Here is a 26303-nt window from a genome sequence, read left to right as displayed (position 1 = left end):
AGAGGTGAGCGACGTCTTGAGAACGATTCATTGTGTCCTTGTATCCTAGCAGCCATCTGTGGAGAAAGAGAGAGCTAACGTGAACACTGAGAGATTGAGCTTTGGAGAGAGCCATACCTACCTGCCAGCTGTAAACAGCACAGAGGTGAGCGACGTCTTGAGAACGATTCATTGTGTCCTTGTATCCTAGCAGCCACCTGTGGAGAAAGAGAGAGTCAACGTGAATACTGAGAGATTGAGTTTTGGAGAGAGCCATACCTTCCTGAAAGCTGTAATCAGCGCAGAGGTGAGCAACGTCTTGAGAACGAATCATTGTGTCCCTGTATCCAGCAGTCGTCTGTGGAGAGAAGGAGAACCAACGTGAGCATCGAAATATCGAACTGAGGAGGGAAAATAAGGAAGGCGAGTGAATCAACGACCAAGGACCTGTGGAAAGTAGGCGGTGTACTGCAGTGCGCCGAGTCCAGGTACGACAACAGCGAAAGACCCACACCAGCACTCATTGTGTTTTTATTCTGCCTCCAGGAAGGAAGAGGAGCGCGCCACGAGTAGAGGGAACCCGAGGCAGGAGCCCGTTCCCCCACGTACGACCCCCCCCCCAACTTTAGTCATTCATTTGGCCGTGGCCCCCTGGAGGGCAGAACTGGAATTAGTTTTAACTTCCCCTTTCCCCAGCCCCCTCTATATTTTAAATATTTAATTCAATAAAGAACATTTTATTTTTACTTGTGCTCGTTGTTGTCTGGTCATTGGGTTGGTTCTGGGGACCTCCTCGAGGTGGAAGTTTAGAAGGGGCGTGGGTTACACAACTAGTAGCCAGCCCCTGGCCGGTGACATAAATACAAAGACAATTAAACATAAGACAGGTGTGGTGTATTGGCTTAATGAGTCAATGAGAGTCCAGGTGAGACGGATCAGTGCAATACACAAAACATGACACGGACTTGCCGTGACATAACCCCTCCCTCTACGAGTGGCTACCAGACACTCAAATAAACACAAAACAAAAACAAAGTCTGGTAGCAAGAGTCCAAGGGAGGGGTGGAGGGCTTGGGGACCCTGGCGAAGCCGGCATCCGCCGGAACGAGACCAACAGGAACGGTTGGCCGGACTGCGCCAGGAGAACCGGAGCGATCGCTCCGAGAACCGAGGCAGACGAATTACCCCCCTCCTGGGAATCGTCGACGATCAGCTGCCCCCGGAAGTCATCTCCCATCCCCTCGCGGAAACGGAGACCCTCTCTCGGTAGCCACCCCGGGGAAATGATCGGGCGTGGTCCGTTCCGGATCCCCCTGCGAGCAGGATGGTGGTCCTCCGAGGGACCGTCGACGACGACTCAACCGTTGGGGGACCGCCTGGGCCGATCCTCCTCCCGCATGCTCGCGGGAGCGAGCGATCGCTCACGGTGGTCCCCAAGAGACATCGGGGCTGATGGGGAATACACCCCGATGTCACCACTCCCCCTCGACGAAACTCCTGGGGGAGCCGCCCTCCGTGAACCCGCTGCGTCCAGTGCTGGCCGGTAGATTCTGTCACGACAGGGTAGGGAAGTAGGACGCATACGCAGAGTTCACAAAATAAATAACATTTAATGATAAAATAGGAAACCAAAAACATGAGGAGTAAAATGACGAACAGGTAGCAAACACAGGAACATCCAAAATGTGACACGGGGAACAGACAGGGTAGTAATGACAATGACAATCTACCGGCAACCGGAGTGACAGAAACAAGGCATATAAATACAAAGACAATTAAACATAAGACAGGTGTGGTGTATTGGCTTAATGAGTCAATGAGAGTCCAGGTGAGACGGATCAGTGCAATACACAAAACATGACACGGACTTGCCGTGACATCGGGTTGCTGAATGCGCGGTTGAGTTATTTGAGAGCACTGACCACTAGGCTATCATTTCCAATGAGTTCCGATACAGTTTCAGGCTGTGATTTTATCATAAAGATTTGAATTTAGCTGCTGCATGAAAGCATTTAATCCAAAAGGACTTTCCAGCCTTTTATATGGTTTTGTTTATTGCAGTAGTATTATTTTTTGTCAGTAGTCAAATTTTCATACATTTCTATCACAAATCAGAGCTCTCTCTTTAACTGTGATCGATTTGATCTACGCTCGACCTCTAGGGCTGCTTTAAGAATAGCGTGAACGCGCTATTATCTTGACTTCTTGAGACTCATTCAAATTAGTACTACTGCTTAAACCTCAACTAACCGTTATGGAATTGATTTTAGCGGGACTGATACATTTGGTTCATTCAAGTCAGGTCTTTAACTTTAATTCTCGCTTTTCCAAGCGAGTTTTATGGAACAGCCCTCAGGACTGACGTTGCCTACCCTTGGTGTAGTGCTTTTAACAATAAAATACCACTCTAGTGCAACTTTATTGTCTTTCACCCTTCAGCTGTTTTAACTCTTATTGTTAAAAACAAGGGCATTCAATAAAATGAAATTATCACAATATATCCTGACCTCCAACACAGTGATAGATGTGATAAATGCTACATAAAATAGTTTTTACTGGTAGTTGAGATTGATGAGTCGGGAGGCACAATGGCTCAGTGGGTAGCACTGTTGCCTCACAGCAAGAAGGTGCCCGGTTTCTGCATGTTCTCCTCGTGTCAGCGTGGGTTTTCTCCAGTTTCCTCCCACAGGTCAAAAACATGCAATTTAGGCAAATTGGAGATACCAAATTGTCCCTCCCCCAACCTGTGTATGGATCAACTTGAATAAAACTCGCCATGAATATAGCTGTAGTTGCTGGAATGGTGATAAGAAATAAAGGAAGAAGAAGAAGAAGATTGGTGAGTCTAGCATAAATTCTATAGGATCTGTCTAGCAACAGTTGTGTAATAGCAGAAGATTAATTTCTATTGGTTGAGATTGTGAAAGTAAAGTGTGTGTACAGGTGAGTTCCTGTTGATCAAGTAAAGAATCACAAGTATAAGGAACTTCAGGAAGCTTCAGCTCAAATTACAAAGGTAATTCTGATGAATATCGGTAAGTTTAAATTATAGCACTTAAAGTTAAATTTGGACTCATCAGGGTAAGCATGGTTTGGAGTTAATCAACCGAAGTTTGGGTTTTCGCTGAAAGTAAGTTAATCCCGCCATCTGGAATACACTCCAGTTCAGACAGCTCTTAAACACGATTGATAAAATGGTGAAGGAGAATGGAGGAACACACTACATTAATGAGATGCGAAATCCAGAAGATTGGATTGAAAAAAATGGAACAAAAAGGAATTAACTTTGATTTTGTTTCAGGGAAGAGTGCAACTGGAAACACAATACTTTAGATATGTAAAATAAGTATTTGGTGTCTTTGGAGTGTGTACGTTAAGTTTTAGCTTAAAGTAGGCCTTGGAAAATGTATTATGGCATGTTAAAATTACCACTTTGTATGCCTGAGCAAAAATGTGCTGCTTTTGGGTGTGTCCTTTAAAATTCAAATGAGCTGATGAAATGCAAACACTGATCGCCATCATGGTGGTTTGTTGAAATTAAAGGAGCATTTCACCCGTAGAAACATTAATCTTTATTGAAAGTGTGTTATATTTGTAGGTGAAATTTAACATACATTTAGGATTTGGTGCCTATTTGATGGAGAAAGGGGGTGTTTGTAGTCTCACTCCCTCAACAAAGATATTGCACTTCCTTCTTTCAATGATGCAAAATTATGATTTTACATCTTCGAAAGAAGGAAGTGCAACACTGAAATCTGTATTTCTCCTGTCTCAGTAGCAACTGAGAAAATGATGCATGACCATTCAAAAACATGACTGGAGTTCTAACTATACAAAGCTTAATGCAAATGGGTGAAGTGTCCCTTTAAAACTCAGTTGTGCTGTCAATTATTTTTTCTAATTTCTCTTTCTCTCTGCACTAAATGGCAGTGCTGTGGTTGGGAAAACAGATAAAATCTGAATTACATGCCTGCAGAGAATGGTTTACCAAACAATGTTACTGGGTTGATCTTTTATAAGTTTTCTAGGTTGATAGAAGCAGTGGGGACACAATTATAGCACTTAAACATGGAAAATGTCAAATTTTCACGCTATGACCCCTTTAAACTGTGTCCAAAGTCCAACTGTCTGTCTGTCTTTCTCTTTATCATATAAACAACACATGACACTTAACAAATACATTTTCATTTTTATGCAGACTAAAACTGAGACTGGAGTATTGTGATGAGTGAATATACAATGTTTCGAAGTAAGTTTTTTTTTATTATTATTTTATGTTCAAATCACCCACAAAACACTTAAATCTCTAAATTGCAGATTAAGCTTTGTATTGACGAAACCTAAAAAATCTAACCCAGGTTCTTCAAAAATGGTGAAGCAATCACTACAAACACTAAAGGGTTTACAGGAAGGCATCAGCCTCATATCATTTTGCTCAGAGCAGAATAAAAGCATTGTATCATTACCATGCGTGATGTACTGGAATTTCTCATTTCTGTTAGATATTGAAATAAAGATCCACACAACAAATGTCTTTTTAGTATTTCATTCTTGCAAGAATGCCGTCTGACATATAGGGCATTTTGCAAGTGGAGAACAAAGAATAAATAAAGACACTGATTTAATTCCTATTTTCAGCAGTTGTTACAACACCCTAGTAATTGAGTGCATCATTTTATTGCTACCATACTAGTTTTAACTAGCTTCAGAAATGAACCTTGAACAGAAACCAGCATGGCACACCTTTATAGAAAGTGCATTGCTAAAGAAACAGTTCTGACATCATTTCCTGAGTCTTATGTTGCTACAAACGTATTAATTTCTTTGTTCTGCTGAACACAAAGAAAGATATTTGTAATGAAGCAGGAAACAGAAGCACCATTAATTTCCATAGTAAGAAAAAAAATGCTACTATAGAAGTCAATGGTTTTCAAAAACAGTTTGGTAACAAACATTGCTCAAAATTTCTTCCTTGATGTTCAGCAAAATAAGGAAATAAATACAGGTTTGTAACAACATGAGGGTGAGTAAATTATGACAGAATGTTAATTTTTGGGTGATCGTTACTTTTAGACACTGACTTGAATATAGACTAAAAAATAATGGAATAAATCAAATTTCTTTTACAGTGATGAAAACCAATTGAAACCAGTCAACACTTTGGAGCCTGAAAATCTATTTGTTCAATCAAATCCCAAAATTACATGGGTAGACAATGACACATTAGTACAGCAGGAAGTCTTATTTTTGCATGATAAATCATTTATAATCAGGCAAAAGTAAAATGTAAAAAAATCCAACTTGCTCTGTCAGTGGCCATCACATGTCACTGTTATAAAAAATATTAATAATCTAAATTTACTTAAAACATTTTAGAAAACTCCTTTACTCAAACTATACGTACTGTTGTCTCTCTAAACTTCCCTGTAGTGTGGTATTCAACCTTTTAATTTGAAAGAATAAACTAATTTTCTCGAAAAAAATTTTTTTGCTGTTTTTGGTCCTTTATATATTTAATTCTCTAATCAAATAAAAATGCATTTGTATTTTCTTAAAAATGTACAAAGGAAAGTTTCTTGTCTCAAACATATCAGCTTACAGAGAAAAGTTTTAAGAATGTTCCTTGAATCAAACACTGATTACAGTACATAATGGTGACTTTAAATGAAACAAAACATCATCTCAGCCTAATAAGTAAATTGTTTTTTCTACAGCATTAATTTTATCAAACCTTCAGAAATAATGTTTTATAACAGTTTTAAAATAATAAAATGCAATGTTTTTCTATCATTTACATAACAAGCAAAAAAATTATTATAGAGGTAATTATACAGTTTTAAACATTGTGTGAACATTAAAACGTGACATTTTCATAACGTTTGAAAATGGTAAAACATTCGTCAAATGTTCAGACAACCCAGAAACATTCTTACAACGTCAAGAAAACTGGACATTTTTTATGTTGGCAGAACGTATTTTAACGTTGGGAACTTTCAGGGAACGTTATTAGAACTTTTCACTGTTAGCTGGGAGGGCCCCCTAAGTTGCTTAGGACCCCCAGAATTCGGCTCTGATCATAGGTGTCATATTAAACTAGACATGCCTTTCCATCTACAATGGAAAGGGTCCAATATGAAGAAATATTTTGTACTGTGTACACAAATGTGTGTAAATCGTTAGACTAATCACTGTTTCACTTTTATTGTGCTCACACATTTTCTTTCTTTTTCTTTCATTTTGAATGTCTCTTGAAATTGTTCAACTTCAGGACGTAAAGGAAACGTAAATCCCCCTACCGGTACGTAACCCAGCAAGCATGCCTGACAAATCAGCTAGACTTCCAAAATGTGTTCTGGAAATCGATATAAAAACATGTTATACAATTGTAGTCTATGAGTTCCGAGTCAAAAACCATAAACATAAACGTCAAATGTATTTTTTGTGAGAAATTAAGATGCTAATATATATATTTATATATATATATATATATATATATATATATATATATATATATATATTATATATATATAATTTTAACATGCTATAGTAATTTATCCATATGGTATTTTGAGCTAAAACTTACATATGTACTCTGGGAACATCAAAGATTTATTTTACACCTTAAAAAGTTTTCTGAAATGTCCTCTTTTAATAATTAAATGATAATACTTCAACTAACATAAAAAGTACTCTCCATTATTTTGTTATTATTAAATTAATAAAAACATTTTCCACTGTAACTTGTTTACAAAATGGGAAAGTGGAAATGTCTCAAAACTTAATGGGAAAAGCGGTGTAAAATGTATTATAATAATACCATTCAAATTCACGAAGGAATTAACTATTTATTTATTTTCAACAATTAATTTTTATGTTTAATTACTTTACAATTTACCAAGTTAATATGCATAGTACGTTTATACAGATTCACATAGTGTGAAAAAATGTGTAAAGTATTTGTTTTTGTGTCCTATATAAAATATGTAATGGATAATGTACAGCCAGACGGTTGTTATGGCAGAATAAATCCCAACAGGGTGATCAAGTCCCCAGCATGAAGCAGAAGTGTCTTGTATCACCCCGCAGGGATTTATTTTCATGATAACAACCGGGCTGGCTATTCTGTATATTATCCAGCTCCCAACATGTCTAGTTTCTATTTGAGTAAATATATGTCTTTATTAATTGAATACAATAATTGAATATTTAGTAAAAAAACATATGTCTCTATACTCTCTTAGATTTGAGAATTGTGTTACTGGGTAAAACTGGATCAGGGAAGAGTTCAACAGGAAACACAATACTAAGTGGATGCCATTTTACAACTGATGACTCAATGGATCCAGTTACCAGTTCATGTCAGAAAAACAAAGCTAATGTTGGTGGAAGGAACATCTCAATTATTGACACTCCAGGACTCTTTGATACATCAATCACTAATGAAGAACTGAAGTCTGAAATAGAAAAGTGTGTCTACATGTCTGCTCCTGGTCCTCATGTGTTTCTGCTGGTCATCAGACTGGATGTGAAATTTACAGATGAAGAGAAGAATGCAGTGAAATGGATTCATGAGAACTTTGGTGAAGATGCTATAAAATACACCATCATTCTGTTTACTCATGCGGATGCACTAAAGCATAAATCTTTGCATGAGTATGTTGACAAAAGTAAGACTATGCAGGCAGTTGTTAGCCAGTATGGCGGCAGATATCACTCATTCAACAATGACAACCGCGAGAATCGAGATCAGGTCACACAGCTGTTAAACATGATAGATGAAATGGTTATGCATCATGAAGGAAAATTTTACACTAATCAGATGTATGAAGAAGCCCAGAAAAAGATTAAATGGGATAATTTTAAAAAATCTGTGTTTACAGTAGCATTAGACGTAGGAGTGGCAGCAGCAGGAGCAGCAGCAGGAGGAGCACTAGGAGGAGCAAAAGTGGTAGGAGGAGCAGCAGTAGCAGCAGTAGGAGTAGTGAAGGCAGCAAAAGCAGCATATCAGTAAGCAGAAGACATTTGTATTGTACATTTGTATTTTATAACAGGGGCGGTACAGTGACTCGGTGGGCAAGGGAGGTCTTTCTGTGTGGAGTTTGTATGTTCTTCTGTCAGTGTGGGTTTACTCCAGGTACTCTGGTTTCCCTTCCACAATCCAAAAACATTTTGGTTAGGTGAAATGAAGATGCCAAATTGCCCTTCCCCCAACCTGTGTAAAGTATAGATCAACTTGTGTAGATCAACCATGGATTAACCGGTTCTTGCCATGAATATAGCCAGAGATGTTGTAATTTATAACCTATGTTTTTATTTCCAGTTGGATTTATTCTCTGCTTCCATTTTGTTTATGTTTTTTCCATGTTCAAAACAGAGTAAATTATCAGTAAATTTATCTTTCTTTGTTTCAAACTGATTCCTGTTTTTTTATACAATCCTCTAAGTTAAAAATGCTAAGTCCAATATATTTTAGATGGTTAGATTTTTTTTTCTTATGAATTATTAAAAAAAATGGTTTTATAGTTTTTATTCCAAAGCACCCCAAATATTATGATGTCTATGTGAGAGACCATAACATCTAAAGACAGCTCTATATTTAATACCAATTATTTTATGAGAAAATAAATGATGTTATAATATGATGACATGTTGTTTGTAAAATGAAAATACTGGGTTTCATATGGTGATTGTACTGAAGCAAACTGTTAAAATAATTGTCTGAAGAAATGTGGGGAACATTTTTTAAATTTATTTGTGTAGTGCTGTTAACAATAAAATATCACTCTAGTGCAACTTTATTGTCTTTCACCCTTCTGCTGTTTTACCTCTTATTGTTAAAATCAAGAGCATTCAATAAATTACAATTTTGACAAGATCACCTGACCTCACAGTGATATGATGTGATAAATGTTACATAAAATAATTTTCACTAGTGGTTTTTGTTGAGATTGGTGAATTTAGCCTACATTTTATATGATCTGTCTAGCAACAGTTGTGTAATAGCTGAAGATTCATTTCTTTTGGTTAAGATTGTGAAAGTACAACGTGTGCACAGGTAAGTTCCTGTTGATCAGGTTAAACGTGAAGTAATAGGTGTGTTTGACATCGGCTGCGGCTGGATGTAACCGATTGGCAAGATTAGCCGCATGCAGGCGGGGAGAAGCTGAAAACGGAGATGTGTAGTTGGACATGCTGTGGTTCCCATAGTTTGCTGGATTTACGTCAGGCATGGCTGATGTTTGCTTCCTTTATCGCAGTAAACATGATTTGTAAGATGTAAACAACAAAAAAAGTGAATGATACTGTTTTGAATGTCCGTGTATGAGCATAAGTGAAACTGAAGAGGCTTACAGCATCTGTTTTTACAAGAATAAAGTTCAACATAAGCATATATTATTTAAATAGCAATGTAGTGTGGTCTACGTTTTTTATCCATTTTATTTTGATAAAGATGACACGATATAAAACTGCGACTAAATGAAAAGGGCTTTAACTGTTATAAAAATACAGATTTGTGAGCATTTGTGGAACTGAGGGCGTGAAAATAAGCACGAAACACACGTGATTGTTGTCATGTGGTGAATCCGACCAATGGTGAAACAGCTGTGTCGTCATTACAGCCCGTGCAGCTCCTCTTCGCGAATTGCGCTGGCTGACTCAGGCGGCTGATCTCGAATCGCTCTCGCGGTTCTTAAAACCATATGACACAGTCACGTGCCTGCAGCGCCAGCTTAAGTCAGACAAAATTACTAACCGACATGCACTGCTTCAAGTCATCCGCCGATCGGTCTGCGCAGCGCCACATGAAGTCGAACACACCTATAGACTTTAAACAACTGTGAGAATTGAATTTATATATTAGTAGTCTAAAAATCAAGAGTATCAGGAACTTCAAGAAGCTTCCAGCTCAAATTACATTGACAATTCTGCTGATTCTCTGGAAGTTTTAATTAGAGCATGAGAACTCGTGGTAGAGTTTGTATCAGTCAGATCTTCAGACCGCAGTGGCATGGCAAGTCAGCTCCGCCATGGGCCCATATGCAAAAGAATTCCCAAACAACGAGTGCAGCAAAAGACATTTATCATAGAGAACACAAGCACTGATATGTTCATGAAACACAAGGCCAGTCGGGGACAGGTATGTTTACATTTTCTGTTCAGGCAGAAAGCAAGCAAACCACAAGAGCTTAAGACACTCTTGAGAGGAAATAAAGAAAAACAAAATGGCTACATATGCAGGTAAATGTTAAGGGTATCATTTAAACATTTTGTAAAAATTTTTCAGGGTGTTTTGCAAATTAATGTTAAAGTGGGCATATTATGAGGTTTTTTTTAAGATGTAAACTAAATCTTTGGTGTCCCCAGAGTGTGTAATTGAAGTTCTAGCTCAAAATACCCCACAGATAATTTATTACAACATGTTAAAATTGCTAATTGTAGGCCTGAGCAAAAGTGTGCCATTTTTGGGTGTGTCATTTAAAATGCAAATGAGCAGATGAAATGCAAACACTGATCACAATGATGGTGGTTTGTTGTAATTGAAACTCAATTGTGTTGTGAATTATTCTCTCTCTCTCTCTCTCTCTCTCTCTCTCTCTCTCTCTCTCTCTCTCTCTCTCTCTCTCTCTCTCTCTCTCTCTCTCTCTCTCTCTCTCTCTCTCTCTCTCTCTGTACCAAATGGCTGTGCTGTGGTTGGATAGTGCAGATAAAGGGGGCGGTATTACCTTATTCTGACATCACAATAGGAGCCAAATTTCAATGATCTATTTTTTACATGCTTGCAGAGAATGGTTTACCAAAACTAAGTTACTGGGTTGATCTTTTTCACATTTTCTAGGTTGATAGAAGCACTGGGGACACAATTATAGCCCTTAAACATGGAAAAAGTCTGATTTTCATAATATGTCCCCTTTAATTCATCAGATGATTTTCACATGAATTACATTTTTTGTACATAATGTGTCTGCATATTTTAATTTTAGGATTATGCTTCTGGGTGACACTGGATTTGAGTTCAACGGGAAACACAATACTGGGCAGAGATTAGTTTACAGTATCCAGTAGCTCTGACAAGTCTGTCACTGCAAAGTCTACATTTTGTAGAATAAAAAAGCAATAGTGGAGACAAAGTCATTTTACTTGTTGACACTTCAGGTTTGATAAATCATTGACTGAAGAGGAGCTGCAGTCTGAAATATAGAGGTGTATCTACATATCTGTTCCTGGTCCTCATGTCTGGTCGTCAGACTGAATGTAAGATTAACAGAGGAGGAGAAGATGCCAGTGAAATCGATTCAGGAGAACTTTGGAGAGAAGGCAATGAAGTACACAATTATTCTGTTCACAAATGAAGATCAGTTAGATCAGCCAATAGAGCAGGGGTGTCCACTCCTGCTCCTGGAGGGCCGGTGTCTCTGCAGAGTTTTATTCCAACCCTAATCAAACACACCTGATCCAGCTAATCAAGGTCTTACTAGGCAGACTATATACTTTGATGCAGGTGTGTTGAGGAAAGTTTTAGCTAAACTCTGCAGGACACCGGCCCTCCAGGACCGACTTTGGACACCCCTGCAATAGAGCAATACATAAAAAACATGAACATCAAAAACAGCTGGTTATTGAATGCCAGGCTGGGTATCACAGTTTAAATAACAAAGATAAAGATAATCAAACACAGGTTAAAGAACTGTTAAAAAAGAAAGACAGACTGATGCAGAAGAATGGAAGAAAGCATTACACCAATGAGATGTATAAGAAAGCTCAAAGTAAAATCAAAGAAGAGAAAATAAAACATTTATAATATATAATATACATATTATAAAGTTTTTTTAAGATATGAAAGAAATCTTTGGGATCCCCAGAGTGTGTATGTGAACTTTTAGCTCATAATACTTCACAGCTAATTAATTATAACATGTTAAAATTGCTAATTTGTAGGCCTGAACAAAAGTGTGCTGTTTTTGGGTGTGTCATTTAAAATGCAAACGAGCTGATGAAATGCAAACACTGATCACAATGATGGTGGTTTGTTGTAATTGTGCTTTCAAGTATTTCTTCTTTCTTTCTCTCTGCACTAAATGGCAGTGCTGTGGTTGGATAGTGCAGATTAAGGGGGCGGTATTATTGTAATTCGCCTTGCTACCTACCTCACAAAACAGGCAAAATCTGAACGACCTAATTTTTCACACGCATACAGAAAATGGCTTATCCAAACAAAATTACTGGGTTGATCTTTATCACATTTTCAAGAAGCACTAGGGACCCAATTATAGCACTTAAACATAGAAAAAGTCTGATTTTCACGCTATGACCACTTTAGGTGCAGATGGAAAGAGAGATAGAGAAAAAATAATTGACAGCACAATTGAGTTTAAAGGGGCCATTGCATGAAAATGTTAGCATTGCCACTTTGTAGGTGTGAGCAAAAATAGGTCATTGAAATTTGGCTTTCATTATGATGTCATAAGGATATCTTATTAGAATAATACCGTCCCTTTAATCTGCACTATCCAACCACTGCACTGCCATTTAGTGCAGAGAGAAAGAGAGAGAAAAGAAGGACTTGACAGCACAATTGAGTTTGAATTACAACAAACCACCATCATTGTGATCAGTGTTTGCACTTCATCAGCTCATTTGCATTTTAAATGACACACCCAAAACGACACATTTTTGCTCACACCTACAAAGTGGCAATGCTAACATTTTCATGCTATGACCCCTTTAAATTTTAACAAACCACCATTGTGGTGATCAGTGTTTGCACTTCATCCACTCATTTGAATTTTATAGGACACACCCAAAAACTGCACTTTTTTGTTCAAACCTACAAAGTGGCAATTTTAACATGTTATAATGAATTATCTGTGGGGTATTTTAAGCTAAATCATATGTACACTGGGGACACCAAAGACTAAAACTTAAAAAATATTTATAATATGATCCCTTTAAAGCATTTTCTGGAAGTATAGATAGGTTTATTTTAGCAAAGATTATGAGTGGTTGTGATAAAAGTAAGAAAGAAGAGTAATAACAGGCTATTAAGGGATATGTGATACAGTGTGACATTAGTCCCTTTCACACATACAGTCTTTACTGGTAATTTACTGGTAAATTGCAGTTAACATGTCATGTGTGAACAGAACCTTTCCGGTAAATCAGTGCTCCCAATTTACCAGTAAGACAGGTTGTAAGATTAACGGTAATTTGCCGGTAAGCGCTGTGTGTGAACGAAAAATATAGCATTACCGGCATTTAGATGACGTCAGACCGCGCTGACAGATCGGGCGGGCCAATCAGAAAGTTTTTTATACAGGTGACGCAGACTGTTTACGGACGTTTCCACACACATGTTGCTTAAAAGTCGAGCACACCTGAAGTTAACATCCACATTTCTTCACCAAAGTTGTTTAAAACAGCGAGCTTACCATCTAATTGCCAAATTGCCGACGTCCTTAGCACACCATCTGTGAAGCCTAATGTGCAAACGCGCAGGTTCCGTTTGACGCCGCCTAACGCAATGTTGTTTGGTCACGAGCAACTTCGCGACCGCTTGCCACCGATGTGAAAACAACAAAATACGGACCGTGGATATTAAGTCATAACCCGCCGTTTACAAATACGACACGGACGGAGCTCGCCGGCCGCACGCCACAGGTAACTTCCGCTTTCTCTCCGAATTTACCGGTATTTTGATACTGATGTGTGAATGATGTCTTACTGGTAAAAAGATGGAATGTCACTGCATGTGTGAACAGCACATTTTTGTATTTACTGGTAAATTCATTCTGGTAAATTCATGGTAATTTACCAGAATTACTGTGTGAAAGAGGCTATTGTGTGATTATGACAGATGTGTGTACATAGGGACCCAATTATAGCTCTTAAACATGGAAAAATCTGATTTTTTACACAATGACCCCTTTAATGATAAACTTCCACCGAGGGGGACAGTGAGATACAAAATAAATTCATAGGCACAGAGTTATTTTCTCTGAACAAGGAAGTGAGCAGAAAAGTGAGAGACAAAAACGTTCACAATTCACAATCCAAATGAGATTAAAAACCATTCAGCATGTGGAGAGAAATTTGTTTCTGCATATATACAGGTGAGTTCACATTTAGTATCTTGATGTCAACCTTAAAATAGTGCTTAAAATACATTTTCAAAGTACTCAAAGGAAATGTTAGTAGTTGCTACTTATGTAGGTACTGTCACTGCCCATACAGGTCAGCAGATGCTTATTCATCGCTCTGTAGACTATCAAATATTTCTTGCTTTAAAAAGAAATAATGTCAAGATGTGCATGCTTCCCTAACATTGACTACAGGTGATATGTCATTATAATTGCTGTGCATTATTACAGAAATCACAATTGACTCTTTGTATATTATAGCTTATCTGTTGAATATCAGCTATGCTGCAAAAGCCACAGAAGTGATTGGATATAAAGGAACAAACATTTCTTTCCAAATCAGCTACTCAGCAAACTTTGAGAAACATGATAAATACTTTGGAAGGTCAGATGGGTTCTTCTCCAAAAAACTGATTCAGACTTCTCAAGCAAACAGATGGGTCAGACACGGACGATTCGCTCTGTTTGATAACACCGCTGCTCGCAGGTTTACTGTTCTCATTACTGGACTGATGATGGAAGACTCTGGATTGTACTTATGCGGTGTGGATATTAAACTACAGACTGATCCTGTTTCTGAAATAAAAATAACAGTAAGGAAAGGTGAGACTCTTAGAAACACAACAGACATGGCGCTATTGAATGTAAAAATCATTGCGTTTAAGTGAACCTTGTTTTTGCACAGGTAAAACCCAGAGACCCACAACACCACCAAGAGGTACTAGAAAATGTCAGATTTGAAGATAATATTAATTCTGAGTAATTCGGTACAATATTTTTATTACACAGATGATTGTTCTCTTTTTCAATGTCTTGCTTTTAGTGGTAATCAGCAGTTTGCACAGTCCTACAAATATCACCGCACAGAATCAGGCTCATAACAAAAACCATGGTGAATTTGTCTGTCTGTCTATCACATGTTGTATCAATTATTGTTATACCATATTTTTCATAACAAAAATAATTATTTAACTTTCAGTCTTCAAATGTCATGTTTTAATGTTTATTATTATTTCTGATGTTATCAGTTATGTGACTATCACAGCTCTCTATTTCTCTTTCTCTCTCTCTCTCTCTCTCTCTCTTAAGTCTTAATGACTGCTGTTTAAACAAATATCAGATGTGCAGATGTTTAGTTTCCTCCTCTGTCATTCACTCTTCCTCTCTCTGTTTCTGTCTGTCACATTTATGACTCTTGTTTTTAGCAGGTGCTTTACGCTTTGTTTCTCTTTTTCCCAGAATCATACCTTAGGTTTGTGGCAGTGTTGAGTTTGGTGTGTGTGTGCGCACTTTTGTGTGGTTGTCCTTTCGCTGTATTGAAAGTTTTGAAAGGAGTCACCAATGGGAAGATGTCAGGTGAGTCTTGGAGACTTCTTCCCCTACTAAGACATTTCAAGATTCACTCTTTTATTGAAAGTAATGAAAGTTTTGTTCTTCAGCTTTAGTATCTTATCATACTAGAAAGGTCTCAGACCAGGTTGTGGTAAGTCTGTGGATCATATCACATGTTCAGTACTTATTCATATTGTGAATTTTAAAAATAATATTTTCTTATTGATATCCATTGTCTGCTTCTCCTTACAGGATGAATATGTGAAAATGAGCCCAATCGTCTTACAAAATTCACCCACATCTCATGGCGTTGAATGTTTTGCTGTTATTGAATTGGACCGGTCCACAAACACAGACACAGCCCCTGACATAGATCCACATTACATAGATGCTGCCACAGCACTAACAGGAAGTCTGGATCTAGATCAGATCTACACAGAAATGGATGGCGATTCTTTTCCAGATTCAGTCTATCAGATAATTGATCAGGCTTCTGACTGATCACTGAATCTTTATTAACAGCCAATGCAAATCGTTATTTGACATTTTACATAAATGTACTCATTTATCAACAAAAGGAGATGACATATTATAATCATAATAAAAACTTATAATGCAAACTTAATTATTCTATACTAGAAATATTTACAATGGTTTTATGTATCTAAACAAAATATTCATGGTAGTCCTGAATAAATTTTAAACTAATTAAAGTACTTAGTGACTTTCTTGATATCCATTTTATAAACACAGGCAGTGTGTGAAAACTATCAATATAGCAAACCATGTGTGAAGAATAATGTTTAGTTCTCTAATCCTATAAGCAGGTGTGTGACCACCTCAAACCCATTTCTTATAATAACTATTTATATTTTAGTAGTATTCACACCTGCACACATAGAAAAAGAGCATGTGTATGTGTGAGAGAGAGAGCTTAGTGTGGCTTCAGATCACATTATGTAATGCAATTGCTAAAGTAAGAGAAAAATGAAAAGAAGAGAAGTAGATACTTGAACAGAAGATTCAGATGTCAGTGTGTGCGCTGGATTTTACACATTTATTAAAAGTCCTGCCAAATGTTTTGACATGTGGACATTTTTAGCTGTCCTGTCCTGCATCTTTACAGGTATTTATATTTGTCAAACTCTTGAAATCAAATGATTTCAACTATTTGTTAACGTGTCTCCAGAGAAATTTGTATTGCTCAGTTGTTTCATGTTTCATTTATGTATCAAATTAATTTAGATAACAAATGAGACAGTTGTTTAAAAGCATTAGTATGGAGCTGTATTAATGTAGTTGTGCGATTTCATAATATCAGAATATCTGTGACACAGGAGACCTAAAGAAAAGTTTCATTTGCATTTTTTTAAATCTCATTGGTGTCTTATTTAGATATCAAAGAAATCTCATTTGTAATTTTCTTATGGGTTCTAGCATGAAGTGTTTCATGAATGTTTTGTTATTGCTAGCAGTTTTTAACAGAGAATTTGTCCCATATTCTGCCCATTTTGCACTGTATATTTAACAAACACTGATATTCAGACTGATTTGAATGATTTTACCAATGTTCTGTGTGATTTCCATCATTTCCAGTCGGATCTTTGAATACCATAACTGCTCCAGTGGGAAAAAATGTCACCATTTATTGTTCGCATTTCCTGGCCTATAACAACTTCAAATATTTCTGCCGGGAGACATGTGCTGAAGAAAATATTCTCATTACATCTAAGAGAGATACAAACCCCACTCACAGAGAAAGATATTCATTGTATGATAAAGGATCAGACTTTATAGTAACCATCACTGATCTACTCTTATCAGACACTGGCACTTACTTCTGTGCAGTAGGCAGATTAATAATAGACACTTATAGATCTGTGAATCTCCATGTGTTTGAGGGTAAGTTATTCATTCAAGTTATTCAGGAATTACTTGATTTTCTTATCTTCACCTAGAAATGAAAATTCAAATTTTGTTCTTTCAAATTCAATAAAATAGTTTTTCATCAGTCAAGTTTTGTAATGAGATAGCAAGCAACCATTGAAACAATGTTAAAAATGTTGATTTGTCGATTTTAAACACATTGAATCAATATCACAGTCGCTGCCTCCATTAAAGCAACACTATGTAGTTTTTTTACCTTTAAATAATGTCTCTAAAATTATTTCAGTGATAGAACAACTTTTAACTGGACAAATTGTACTGTTGCTGCAAACTAAGCAGCCTCCTAGCTGCTACAAGCACACTATGAAAGTGGCGGTGGAGGGAAGGAAAAACAGCCCCGCCCCTCCCCCTGCCTGCAGAAGAGTGTCTGATACCAGGCACTGTTGCACTTTTCAACCACATGGGGGAGCTGTAAGTCATTTTTACATGGAAACTACATAGTGTTGCTTTAATGTTGAAAAAAGTACCCATTATGGTGATCAGTGTTTGCAGTTACTGACAATATGCTTTATACGTTTTTAAAAAAGATAAAAAAAGATAAAGTTTACCGGACATTGTGCAAGTAAGTAAATGATGATAGAAATAATATATAGCTATGAATTAATGCTAAGCTTTGGTTCAGTAGTTTAACTCACTCTTGGTTATCGTGGTTGGTTGTACTTCTCTGTTGTGTGGAAATAAAAGCCCGTTTGTGTTTTTCTTTTCATCCACAGTGTCTACATTAGCATCTGTTTCGACAATTACAACCAGACAACCTACAAGAACTACTAGTAAAAATACAGGTGAATAAGGGTCTGAAATAATCTTATGTCTGGTTTACATCACATAACAGATCACCAAACAAAATCAACAGCATGTCAATGACAAGATCATTTTGTGCATTCATGTAGTGTTTCTGTAGCTCTGCAAAATTAATGTTCATTCTGACTTACTATATTTAAATATATTCCTTTATAACATATATAACATTATACCATGGCTAGTTGACAACAAAGATTTATTATAACCTTTATTTTAGTGATTAGGGAAACATCTCAGGTTGAAGAGTCGATTACAGTTACAGTTAAATCAGTGACCACAAACAGAGCAGCAGTGTCTGGTAAAAGATCACTTACACATCATTCATAATGAATTATTCACAGTCAAATACAATATCAGTAAATATGTTTCATTAATGTGTTTGTTTGTATCCTCAGATCTTTGGGTTTATGTCGGTTTTGGTCTTGGCACCTTTGTGTTGATTTTTATTGTCGTCCTCTTCGTATTAATTAAACACAAGTATGAGCAGAAGATGTCCTCCACCACCACATCATCATCATCAGCTCTTCATCCTGATCTTCTCAGTTACGCCACAGTGAACTTTACTGCTCGATCAGAAAGTCTGATCTACTCTACTGTTTTCTTTATCAAAGATCCTCTTAGGAACAGTGAAAAAAAGTTTTCAGCAGACCCAAATCAACGAGCCGCAACACTTTATTCATCTGTTCAGTCAAATGAAATCATCCAAACCAAATGATCCACTTCACTGTGTTTATAAATTACAATTTCATTTATAATATAAGTAAATTTGTTTTATTTTGTTGTAGGCCACTCTGGTTTTCATGTCAATGTGTATTCTTTGAGAAACAGATACAAATTATCAAAGAGTGAATTAAACTAATTGTTTTTTTTTTTTTTTATTGTGTTGTCTACATGAAGTATTTGTTTTATTCTTAACCGGACAAACTGTTCTACTGAGTGCATTTCATCCCTAAGTTGTCTCAGATGACACATGAACAGAACAGTTTGTTCTTTGGCTGCTGTTCTGTTGGTTGCAATCTGCAATCTTACCACTAGATTGCCGCTAAAATTTACACACACCAATTTGGGAAACCTCGACCCAACCGAGGGTCTTTTTGTGAGGCAACAGTGTTTCCCACTGAGCCAATGCGCCGCCTGACATTGGATATTATAATATAAACTAATGTAAGTAAATCACAGTGAAGCATCAGTAATAACAAAAAATCAAAATATTCTGGGATTAACACAAAAGTTATCTTTCTTTGACACCTATTCAGAAGTTCAATAAATTATTAATACACAGCAAATTTTTATCAGTCAGAAGAAATGAAGCTCAATATACCGGAAGAATCTGCTGTGTGCATGTGGATGTGGTTAGTTAGATATAAAGAGGAAGGAAATGATAAACACTTGGATTTAGTATAGAAATGTAGTTTGACATAGTTTCGGGTCTTTCAGAAGTTAAAGCATGAAGGTTCTGGTCCTGTATTTCTTCATCATTATAGGTGAGTTTGAGTCTCAGTGCTCATATGTAGCCTACTTTTGACTTGTATCTTTTATATCACAACCTGAAAATATATCATTATATTTTTATGTTAAGGTGTTGTAGGAGCTCCGGTTATATTTAAAGGACACAGCGGAGAGACTGCTGACATCAATTGTTATTATAAATCTGAATATGAAACAAATAATAAGTATTTATGTAAAGGGGACTGCATTATTGGAAATAAAAACATCATTATTAAATCTGGATCTACAGCTGAAGATGACAGATTCTCTCTGATTGATAACAAAACTGCAAGAGTTTTCACCGTCACAATCACTGATCTGAAAACAGAGGATGAAGGCACATACTGGTGTGCAGTGGAGACTTTATATCCATTCCCTGATGTCTATTCAGAGATTTTGTTACTTGTTAAACATGGTAAGTGACTAATGTGATTTTGCACGGTAAGAGAAAATTGATTCTTGTTATTTTTGATTTTCAGATTTTGTCTTTGTGTGATTTGTGTTCTATATTCACACACAAAAAAAGTTAAAACAACTTGATTTTGCAAGTCATTCAACTATTTTAAGTTTTGACCTTAAAAAGTTGACATAACTTATAAAAACAAGTTGAAATTGTTTAACTTAATTTGTTAAGTTAAAGTTACATAACAATATATGTTTATTTGACAAAAATTATGCATTTTTACCGTGCAGCATCTGTTATAAGCATTTCTATTTTTATCTCAAACTTAAGATGAAAAAACCACAGAGAGGTCGACCATCCAACCCACAGATCAGAGTCTTTCTTCAACAGGTCTGTCTGTCTCTCTAGTAAAGAATGAGAATTTTGTGTGATCTGTCTTTTTAAGTTTGTGTGATATGTTTTCTTTTAGTATATGTGGTCTACGTCTGTGTAGGGTTAATCATCTTGGTTCTTGGTTTGCTTGTTGGACTGACAGTGTTACGTAAGCAAAGGAAAGGAAGCAAGAAATCCCCAAGAATTACCCAATCAGGAATTTCACATCATGGTTAGATTTAAATACACATTTCCTTAAAAACTAAACACACCCACAAATTTCATCCCCACAAATTTCACTTTTAATGTTTGTGGTTTGAGCATAACTACAATTCTTCTGTTTTTTATACAGTCTTAGCTGTGAGTACCTTACAAGACAGCACTGCAGAGGTAAAGATATGAGCCTGTTTTGTGATCAGATCTACAGTTGGATGTTACTAGAGGCTTATTTGCTGCGAGTTGTGCTGGTCAATTATATGATCTCTCTAAATTTTTGAAATCTTTCTGGTCAGTATAGTTAAAGGGGACATATCGTGAAAATCTGACTTTTTCCATGTTTAAGTGGTATAATTGGGTCCCTACTGAGAACATGATACAGAGCAACCTAGTAAATTAGTTTTGGCAAACCATTCTCTGCATATAAAAAATTGGTCTTTCAGATTTCGCTCCAATGTGAGGTGGAAAGGGGATCTTATTATAATCATCCATCCCCTTATTCTGCTTTATTACACGGCTCTCTGGAATGCTTGATTCTGATTGGTCAGTTGAGACATTTGCAGGTTCGTTCTTTTCAAATAATAACCGCTCCAAAATAATAACGCATAGCCGGACTACTTGCACGAGTAAAATCGCTCCGCGCCAATAAAGATCAATAAAGATTACTGTCTGTTTGGCGCCATCTTGTGACAAACACTCGACAACCACGACAAGACACAGAGAGCTTACTGAGACTGAACTTGACAAAATAGAGCATGACAGCTACGAAGCCAACACACAAAAAAATACAGAATGGGCATTAAACTTCTCAAAGACTGGTTAAAGAGAAAAAATGGAGACATACAAGTATGAAGCAGAGGATCTTAATAAGGTATTACAATCATTTTATGCATCTGTGCAAAGTTTCGCGGAAGGATAAAAATGTTAATTTAAAACAAATAACGTTATGCCAATAAAATGTTTCAAATTCATATTCATGTCCAGTTTTTTTTTATGTGGCAAGTAGCCGTGTAATAAGCGGGATAATGTAGAGGCAGCCGGTAGTTATTGGGAAATAAGCCCCTTCAGTGTGATACAAGACCCTCCGCTTCGCGTCGGGTCCTGATCACACTGTCGGGGCTTATTTCCCAATAACTACCGGCTGCCTCTACATTATCCCTTACTTATACCATGGGGCTGTTGAATGCTTTATTCTGATTGGTTGAGAAATGTTCCACAGGTGTTGATTATTTTTCTGTAAAATGCACACCTGACAAATGTCTTAAAATAAGAACCAGAGCAATGTTTGTGGGAACCATGGTATGAGCAGAACTATTGATGACGAGCGGTTAAATTATTCGAAAATAACGTACAGCCAAGGTGGTAATGCAGCACTACGTGAAGCGAACATATCCAACCACAGCCCTGCTATTTCGTGCAGAGAGAGAGAGAGAGAGAGAGAGAGAGAGAGAGAGAGAGAGAGAGAGAGAGAGAGAGAGAGAGAGAGAGAGAGAGAGAGAGAGAGAGAGAGAGAGAGAGAGAGAGAGAGAGAGAGAGAGAGAGAGGGGAGAAAATAATCAGTGTTTGCATTTCATCAGCTCATTTGCATTTAAAAGAACACACCAAAAACGGCACATTTTTGCTCACACCTACAAAGTAGCAATTTTAACATGATATAATAAATTATCTATGTTTTTTAGCTAAAACTTTACATACACACTCTGGGGACACCAAAGATTTATTTTACAACTTAAAAAAGGTCCCTTTTAAGTTCTGTGACACCAGCAACCAAAACACAACATAGGCTGCACCTATGTTATATATTATTTTTTTGTCTGTTTTGTGTAAGTGTTTACATACAGTACATTTTCTTGCAGGAAGTTTATTATAAAGTTGACCATAAATATCAGAAATTCCGAGCACTGTGGCCCAAGAACATGCACACTACTGTTGCCATGCACTCCACAGCAGAACCACCATCTGATTCATTGATCTACTCCACAGCAGAACCACCAGCTCATTCATTGATCTACTCCACAGTAGAACCACCAGCTCATTCATTGATCTACTCCACAGTAGAACCACCAGCTCATTCATTGATCTACTCCACAGCAGAACCACCAGCTCATTCATTGATCTACTCCACAGCAGAACCACCAGCTCATTCATTGATCTACTCCACAGCAGAACCGCCAGTTGATTCAACAATCTACTCCACAGCAGAACCATCAACTGATTCAATGATCAACTCCACAGCAGAACCACCAGCTGATTCAACAATCTACTCCACAGCAGAACCACCAACTGATTCAACAATCTACTCCACATTAGAACCACCAGCTAATTCAATGATCAACTCCTAAGCCGAATCGTCAGCTGACTCAGCAATCAACTCCACAACAGAACCACCAGATGATTTACAGATCTAAAGCAGGGGTGGGCATTTCTGGTCCTGGAGGGCCAGTGTCTTACAAAGTTTGGTTGCAACCATAATGAAACACACCTGAAAATCCAAATCAAAGGCTCCAGAATTACTGGAAAATTACATTCAGGTGTGTTTGCTTAGGGTTGGAGCTAAACTTTGCAGGACGTGGCAACCCAGGACCAGGAATTCTCACCCCTGATCCAAAGCGACAGAGACAACGAGTCTAGCTCAGTGGTTCTCAACTCCAGCCCCCCCCCCCCAGAACATTTTAGATGTCTCTATATATAAAACACCTGATTTAGTTTATCAGCTTATTAGTGTGTTCATTAAGGAAATGTTTCAAACATTCTGAAAGGAACCTGAAGAGTGGAATCATGTGTTTCATATAAGGAGACATCATCCATATGTGTCAAAAAAAAAATTCATCTTTATCTTTCACAGATGACATAAATTTCTACAAATACATTTCAACTTAACATAGTGATTGCTACCAGGATGTGAGGAGACTTTTAACCAGCATAACTAAAAATGCTTCTGGATCAAATGAGATACCCTGCCTTTAATAATGTTTAAAAAAATAATATTATTACTTTGGTAGTTGGGAGAAGTGTCAGGTATGTTATTTTTTGAATTAGTGCTATAATTGGGTCCCCAGTGCTTATATTAACCTAGAAAATGTGAAAAGGAACAACCCAGTAACTTTGTTTGGTAAACCATTCTCTGCAAGCATGTGAGCATTGTGATGTAGGTACACAGCAAAATCCCCAGTGTTAAATTAACACTGCTCGGTGTTTATATAATCCACACCAAGATTGGTGTTAAAAAAACACTAAATCAGTGTTAAAGTTAATAAGATAATGAAGAGATTGAGTCATTAATAGTGAACACCTGCTGGTCATTCTGTGTCAAATCAACAACATTTTGGAATTGTTCCTGTCTTAAAATGTTTATTTTGTTGACTCTTTTTCTGGAGAAAGTAATACTAAAATGAGGAAGAAAGCCAAAATATTAAATGCAATAGATAAAATCCCTAGAGTTTAATGAACACTATCATCATCTCTGTTTGAAAACTAAAATTACAACTTGCTTGCAGAGTTACATGGATGATAGGTTTAACTTCTAAAGAACTGCTGTAAATCTGGTTAATAAAGTTAGTCACCATTGCTCCGATTAGTGTTTCCTTTAGTTGGGTACTTGGGTCTTGAGGTTTAGTGTTAGGTTTCTTCTGCTCATTGTGGCAGTGTGTTTATAAAACACATCTGCTAAAGCAGAGGGAGATGAGAGAAATTAAGTCTATAGCTGTTACTATGATTATTAGTATGAAAGTATAAGTCTTGGGATTCAATGATATCATAAAATAGTAACCACTGAATGAATATAAGTGTTTAATTTATGTTCTGCCAACCCTGTGAAGCTCCCATGAAATCCAACAGTGCTGTAAAAGTCCACATACCCTGAAGAGTTAAATATTGTTTAGCCAAATCTAATCTGTGGTGTCAGTCAGACACACTGAGACATCAACAATCAGCCTATAAAACACAATCATGGTGACAATCAACAACAAAACGTCATGCCGCAATGCATGCTGGGTACCAGGATTGTAGAAAACCCATTCATAAATCCCATCATGCATTGCAACATGACAAAAATGTAGCAACTTTCTTATCATTAACTGTCACCATCGTTGAGATTTGTATCAGAAATCATGAAGTCTCTCTTAAGCAAAAAACAACAAAAAAACACATGAAACACTTATTCAATACAATGTCATTTGCATAGAGATTTTTTATATGCCTGCTTCTTTATAATTAATTAATTTGTGATCAAATGTTTCAATGATTTGTAGAGTAGAATATAATAAAAATAAACAATCTGAGAAGGACTGGAAGGGCTTCCCTCTACATGAAACAATGAACAAGTGGTCTCACTAAAACATTGTTACTATTGCTAAAAGAGGAGAGTTAGATCAGTGAAGGTCAAGGGACAAATGCCTAACTAAAGGAAACACTAATCACAATAATGGTGACTTCAAATGAACTCATAACAAACACAAACTTAAGATTTAATGTGATACATTTTGTGATAAATGTCTATTTGACTTGTGAGACATCACGTCAGAAAGAAGATTTGTCTACTAAATCACGCGTGTGGATGCTGGAATAGTTGAGCACTTGTATTTTGTTCTGACAGCTGTTTAGAAGTTAAACTTATCCATTTAGAAAATAACTCTGCAAGTTATCATTTTATTTTTCAAACAGAGATGCTGATAGAGAGGCAAACGTGAAAGATTGCAGCTTTTGGAGGCATACACCCAACAGTATTCATCTATTGTATTTAATAATTTGTCTTTCTTTATTATTTTAGTATTTTCTTCAGAAAACGAGTCATCAAAATAAAAATTTAGAGACAGGAAAATGTCCAAAATGTAATTGATTTGAATGACCAGCAGGTGTTCACCATTAATGTCTTAATCATCACTTCATTATCTCATTAACTTTAACACTGATTCAGAGTTATATTTTTAACACCAGTCTTTTTTAACACCGATCTTGGTGTGGATTATATAAACACCAAATAGTGTTGATTTAACACTGGTAGAGTTAATTTAACACTGGGGATTTTCCTGTGTAGTAAGTCCAATTAAAATAATATCGCCCCTTAATCTGCACTATCCAACCACGGCACTGAAATTTTGTGCAAAGAGAGAGAAAAAATAATGGACATCACAATTGAGTTTCAATTGCAACCAACCACCCAAAAACGGCACATTGTTGCTCCGACCTACAAAATTACAATTTTAACTTGCCATAAAACAATTATCTGTGGGTTATTATGAGCTAAAACTTCACATACATACTCTGGGGACAACAAATGTCATAATATGACCCCTTTAAGATTTCTCTGGGAAACTGGGGTCAAGTGTTTTAACTTGTTTATTTAACTCTATCATTTATTGAATTGAGTGATAATACAATGTATTGTAAAATGTGGATGTGTTTCGTGATAGTAATTTTAACCTCAAGGTTTATGAATATGTATGCTGGTAGTGAACTGTGGCATGATAATAGGAAGTTTAAATGCTTGTTTACTTAGTTCATGTTATTGTTAATTTACAGTACTTCACTGGGGAACTTATTAACTGAGATAAAGCGTGTGACCACTGTGTAATGTAGTTTTAATAATAAACATGTGTGATCATTTGGCAATTTCTTGTTGTGTCTCTTTG

The 26303-nt window shown here is 36.7% G+C and overlaps 3 protein-coding genes across 4 annotated transcripts; all 3 read left to right on the top strand.

Annotated features, from left to right (window-relative positions):
- The first annotated feature begins 2949 nt into the window (after positions 1-2949).
- Positions 2950-8752, top strand: LOC135752386 (GTPase IMAP family member 9-like). The gene is made up of 4 exons (XM_065270878.2): positions 2950-2995; positions 4178-4228; positions 6248-6277; positions 7221-8752. Exons 2-4 carry the CDS (start codon positions 4204-4206, stop codon positions 7988-7990), a joined length of 825 nt encoding a protein of 274 aa, XP_065126950.2. The 5' UTR covers positions 2950-2995; positions 4178-4203; the 3' UTR covers positions 7991-8752.
- A 2458-nt stretch (positions 8753-11210) lies between these two features.
- LOC135752451 (uncharacterized) lies at positions 11211-15947 on the top strand. The gene is made up of 7 exons (XM_065270927.2): positions 11211-11295; positions 14376-14717; positions 14800-14832; positions 14938-15006; positions 15354-15470; positions 15554-15597; positions 15699-15947. The coding sequence occupies exons 1-7, from the start codon at positions 11211-11213 to the stop codon at positions 15945-15947; spliced, it is 939 nt and encodes a 312-aa protein (XP_065126999.2).
- Positions 15948-19542: 3595 nt separating this feature from the next.
- On the top strand, positions 19543-23332 carry LOC135760538 (uncharacterized). Of its 2 annotated transcripts, none has more exons than XM_073814534.1 (6): positions 19543-19678; positions 19774-20097; positions 20416-20475; positions 20621-20689; positions 20810-20847; positions 22530-23332. In XM_073814534.1, exons 1-6 carry the CDS (start codon positions 19642-19644, stop codon positions 23013-23015), a joined length of 1014 nt encoding a protein of 337 aa, XP_073670635.1. In that variant the 5' UTR covers positions 19543-19641; the 3' UTR covers positions 23016-23332. The 2 variants fall into 2 exon arrangements, with proteins under 2 accessions (XP_073670635.1, XP_065130628.1); XM_065274556.2 differs by having other exon boundaries at positions 20555-20689.
- The last annotated feature ends 2971 nt before the right edge of the window (positions 23333-26303 follow it).

This window comes from Paramisgurnus dabryanus, chromosome 4 (genome assembly GCF_030506205.2).
Source record: "Paramisgurnus dabryanus chromosome 4, PD_genome_1.1, whole genome shotgun sequence".
NCBI classification, from domain to species: domain Eukaryota; kingdom Metazoa; phylum Chordata; class Actinopteri; order Cypriniformes; family Cobitidae; genus Paramisgurnus; species Paramisgurnus dabryanus.
This window is presented reverse-complemented; position numbering and strand designations above follow the sequence as displayed.

Bases quoted from the DNA above. Each gene is read 5' to 3' on its own strand.
- LOC135760538 (XM_065274556.2), top strand. From the start codon at position 19,642: ATGAAGGTTCTGGTCCTGTATTTCTTCATCATTATAG. The intron at 20,098-20,415 runs GTAAGTGACTAA...CTCAAACTTAAG, and splicing joins TTTGTTACTTGTTAAACATG to ATGAAAAAACCACAGAGAGG. The intron at 20,848-22,529 runs GTAAAGATATGA...ATTTTCTTGCAG, and splicing joins TACAAGACAGCACTGCAGAG to GAAGTTTATTATAAAGTTGA.
- LOC135752451 (XM_065270927.2), top strand. From the start codon at position 11,211: ATGTCTGGTCGTCAGACTGAATGTAAGATTAACAGAGGAGGAGAAGAT. The intron at 11,296-14,375 runs GCAATGAAGTAC...TGTATATTATAG, and splicing joins AGGAGAACTTTGGAGAGAAG to CTTATCTGTTGAATATCAGC. The intron at 14,718-14,799 runs GTGAGACTCTTA...GTTTTTGCACAG, and splicing joins AAAAATAACAGTAAGGAAAG to GTAAAACCCAGAGACCCACA.
- LOC135752386 (XM_065270878.2), top strand. From the start codon at position 4,204: ATGAGTGAATATACAATGTTTCGAA. The intron at 4,229-6,247 runs GTAAGTTTTTTT...GTTCAACTTCAG, and splicing joins TGAATATACAATGTTTCGAA to GACGTAAAGGAAACGTAAAT. The intron at 6,278-7,220 runs GTACGTAACCCA...ATACTCTCTTAG, and splicing joins AAACGTAAATCCCCCTACCG to ATTTGAGAATTGTGTTACTG.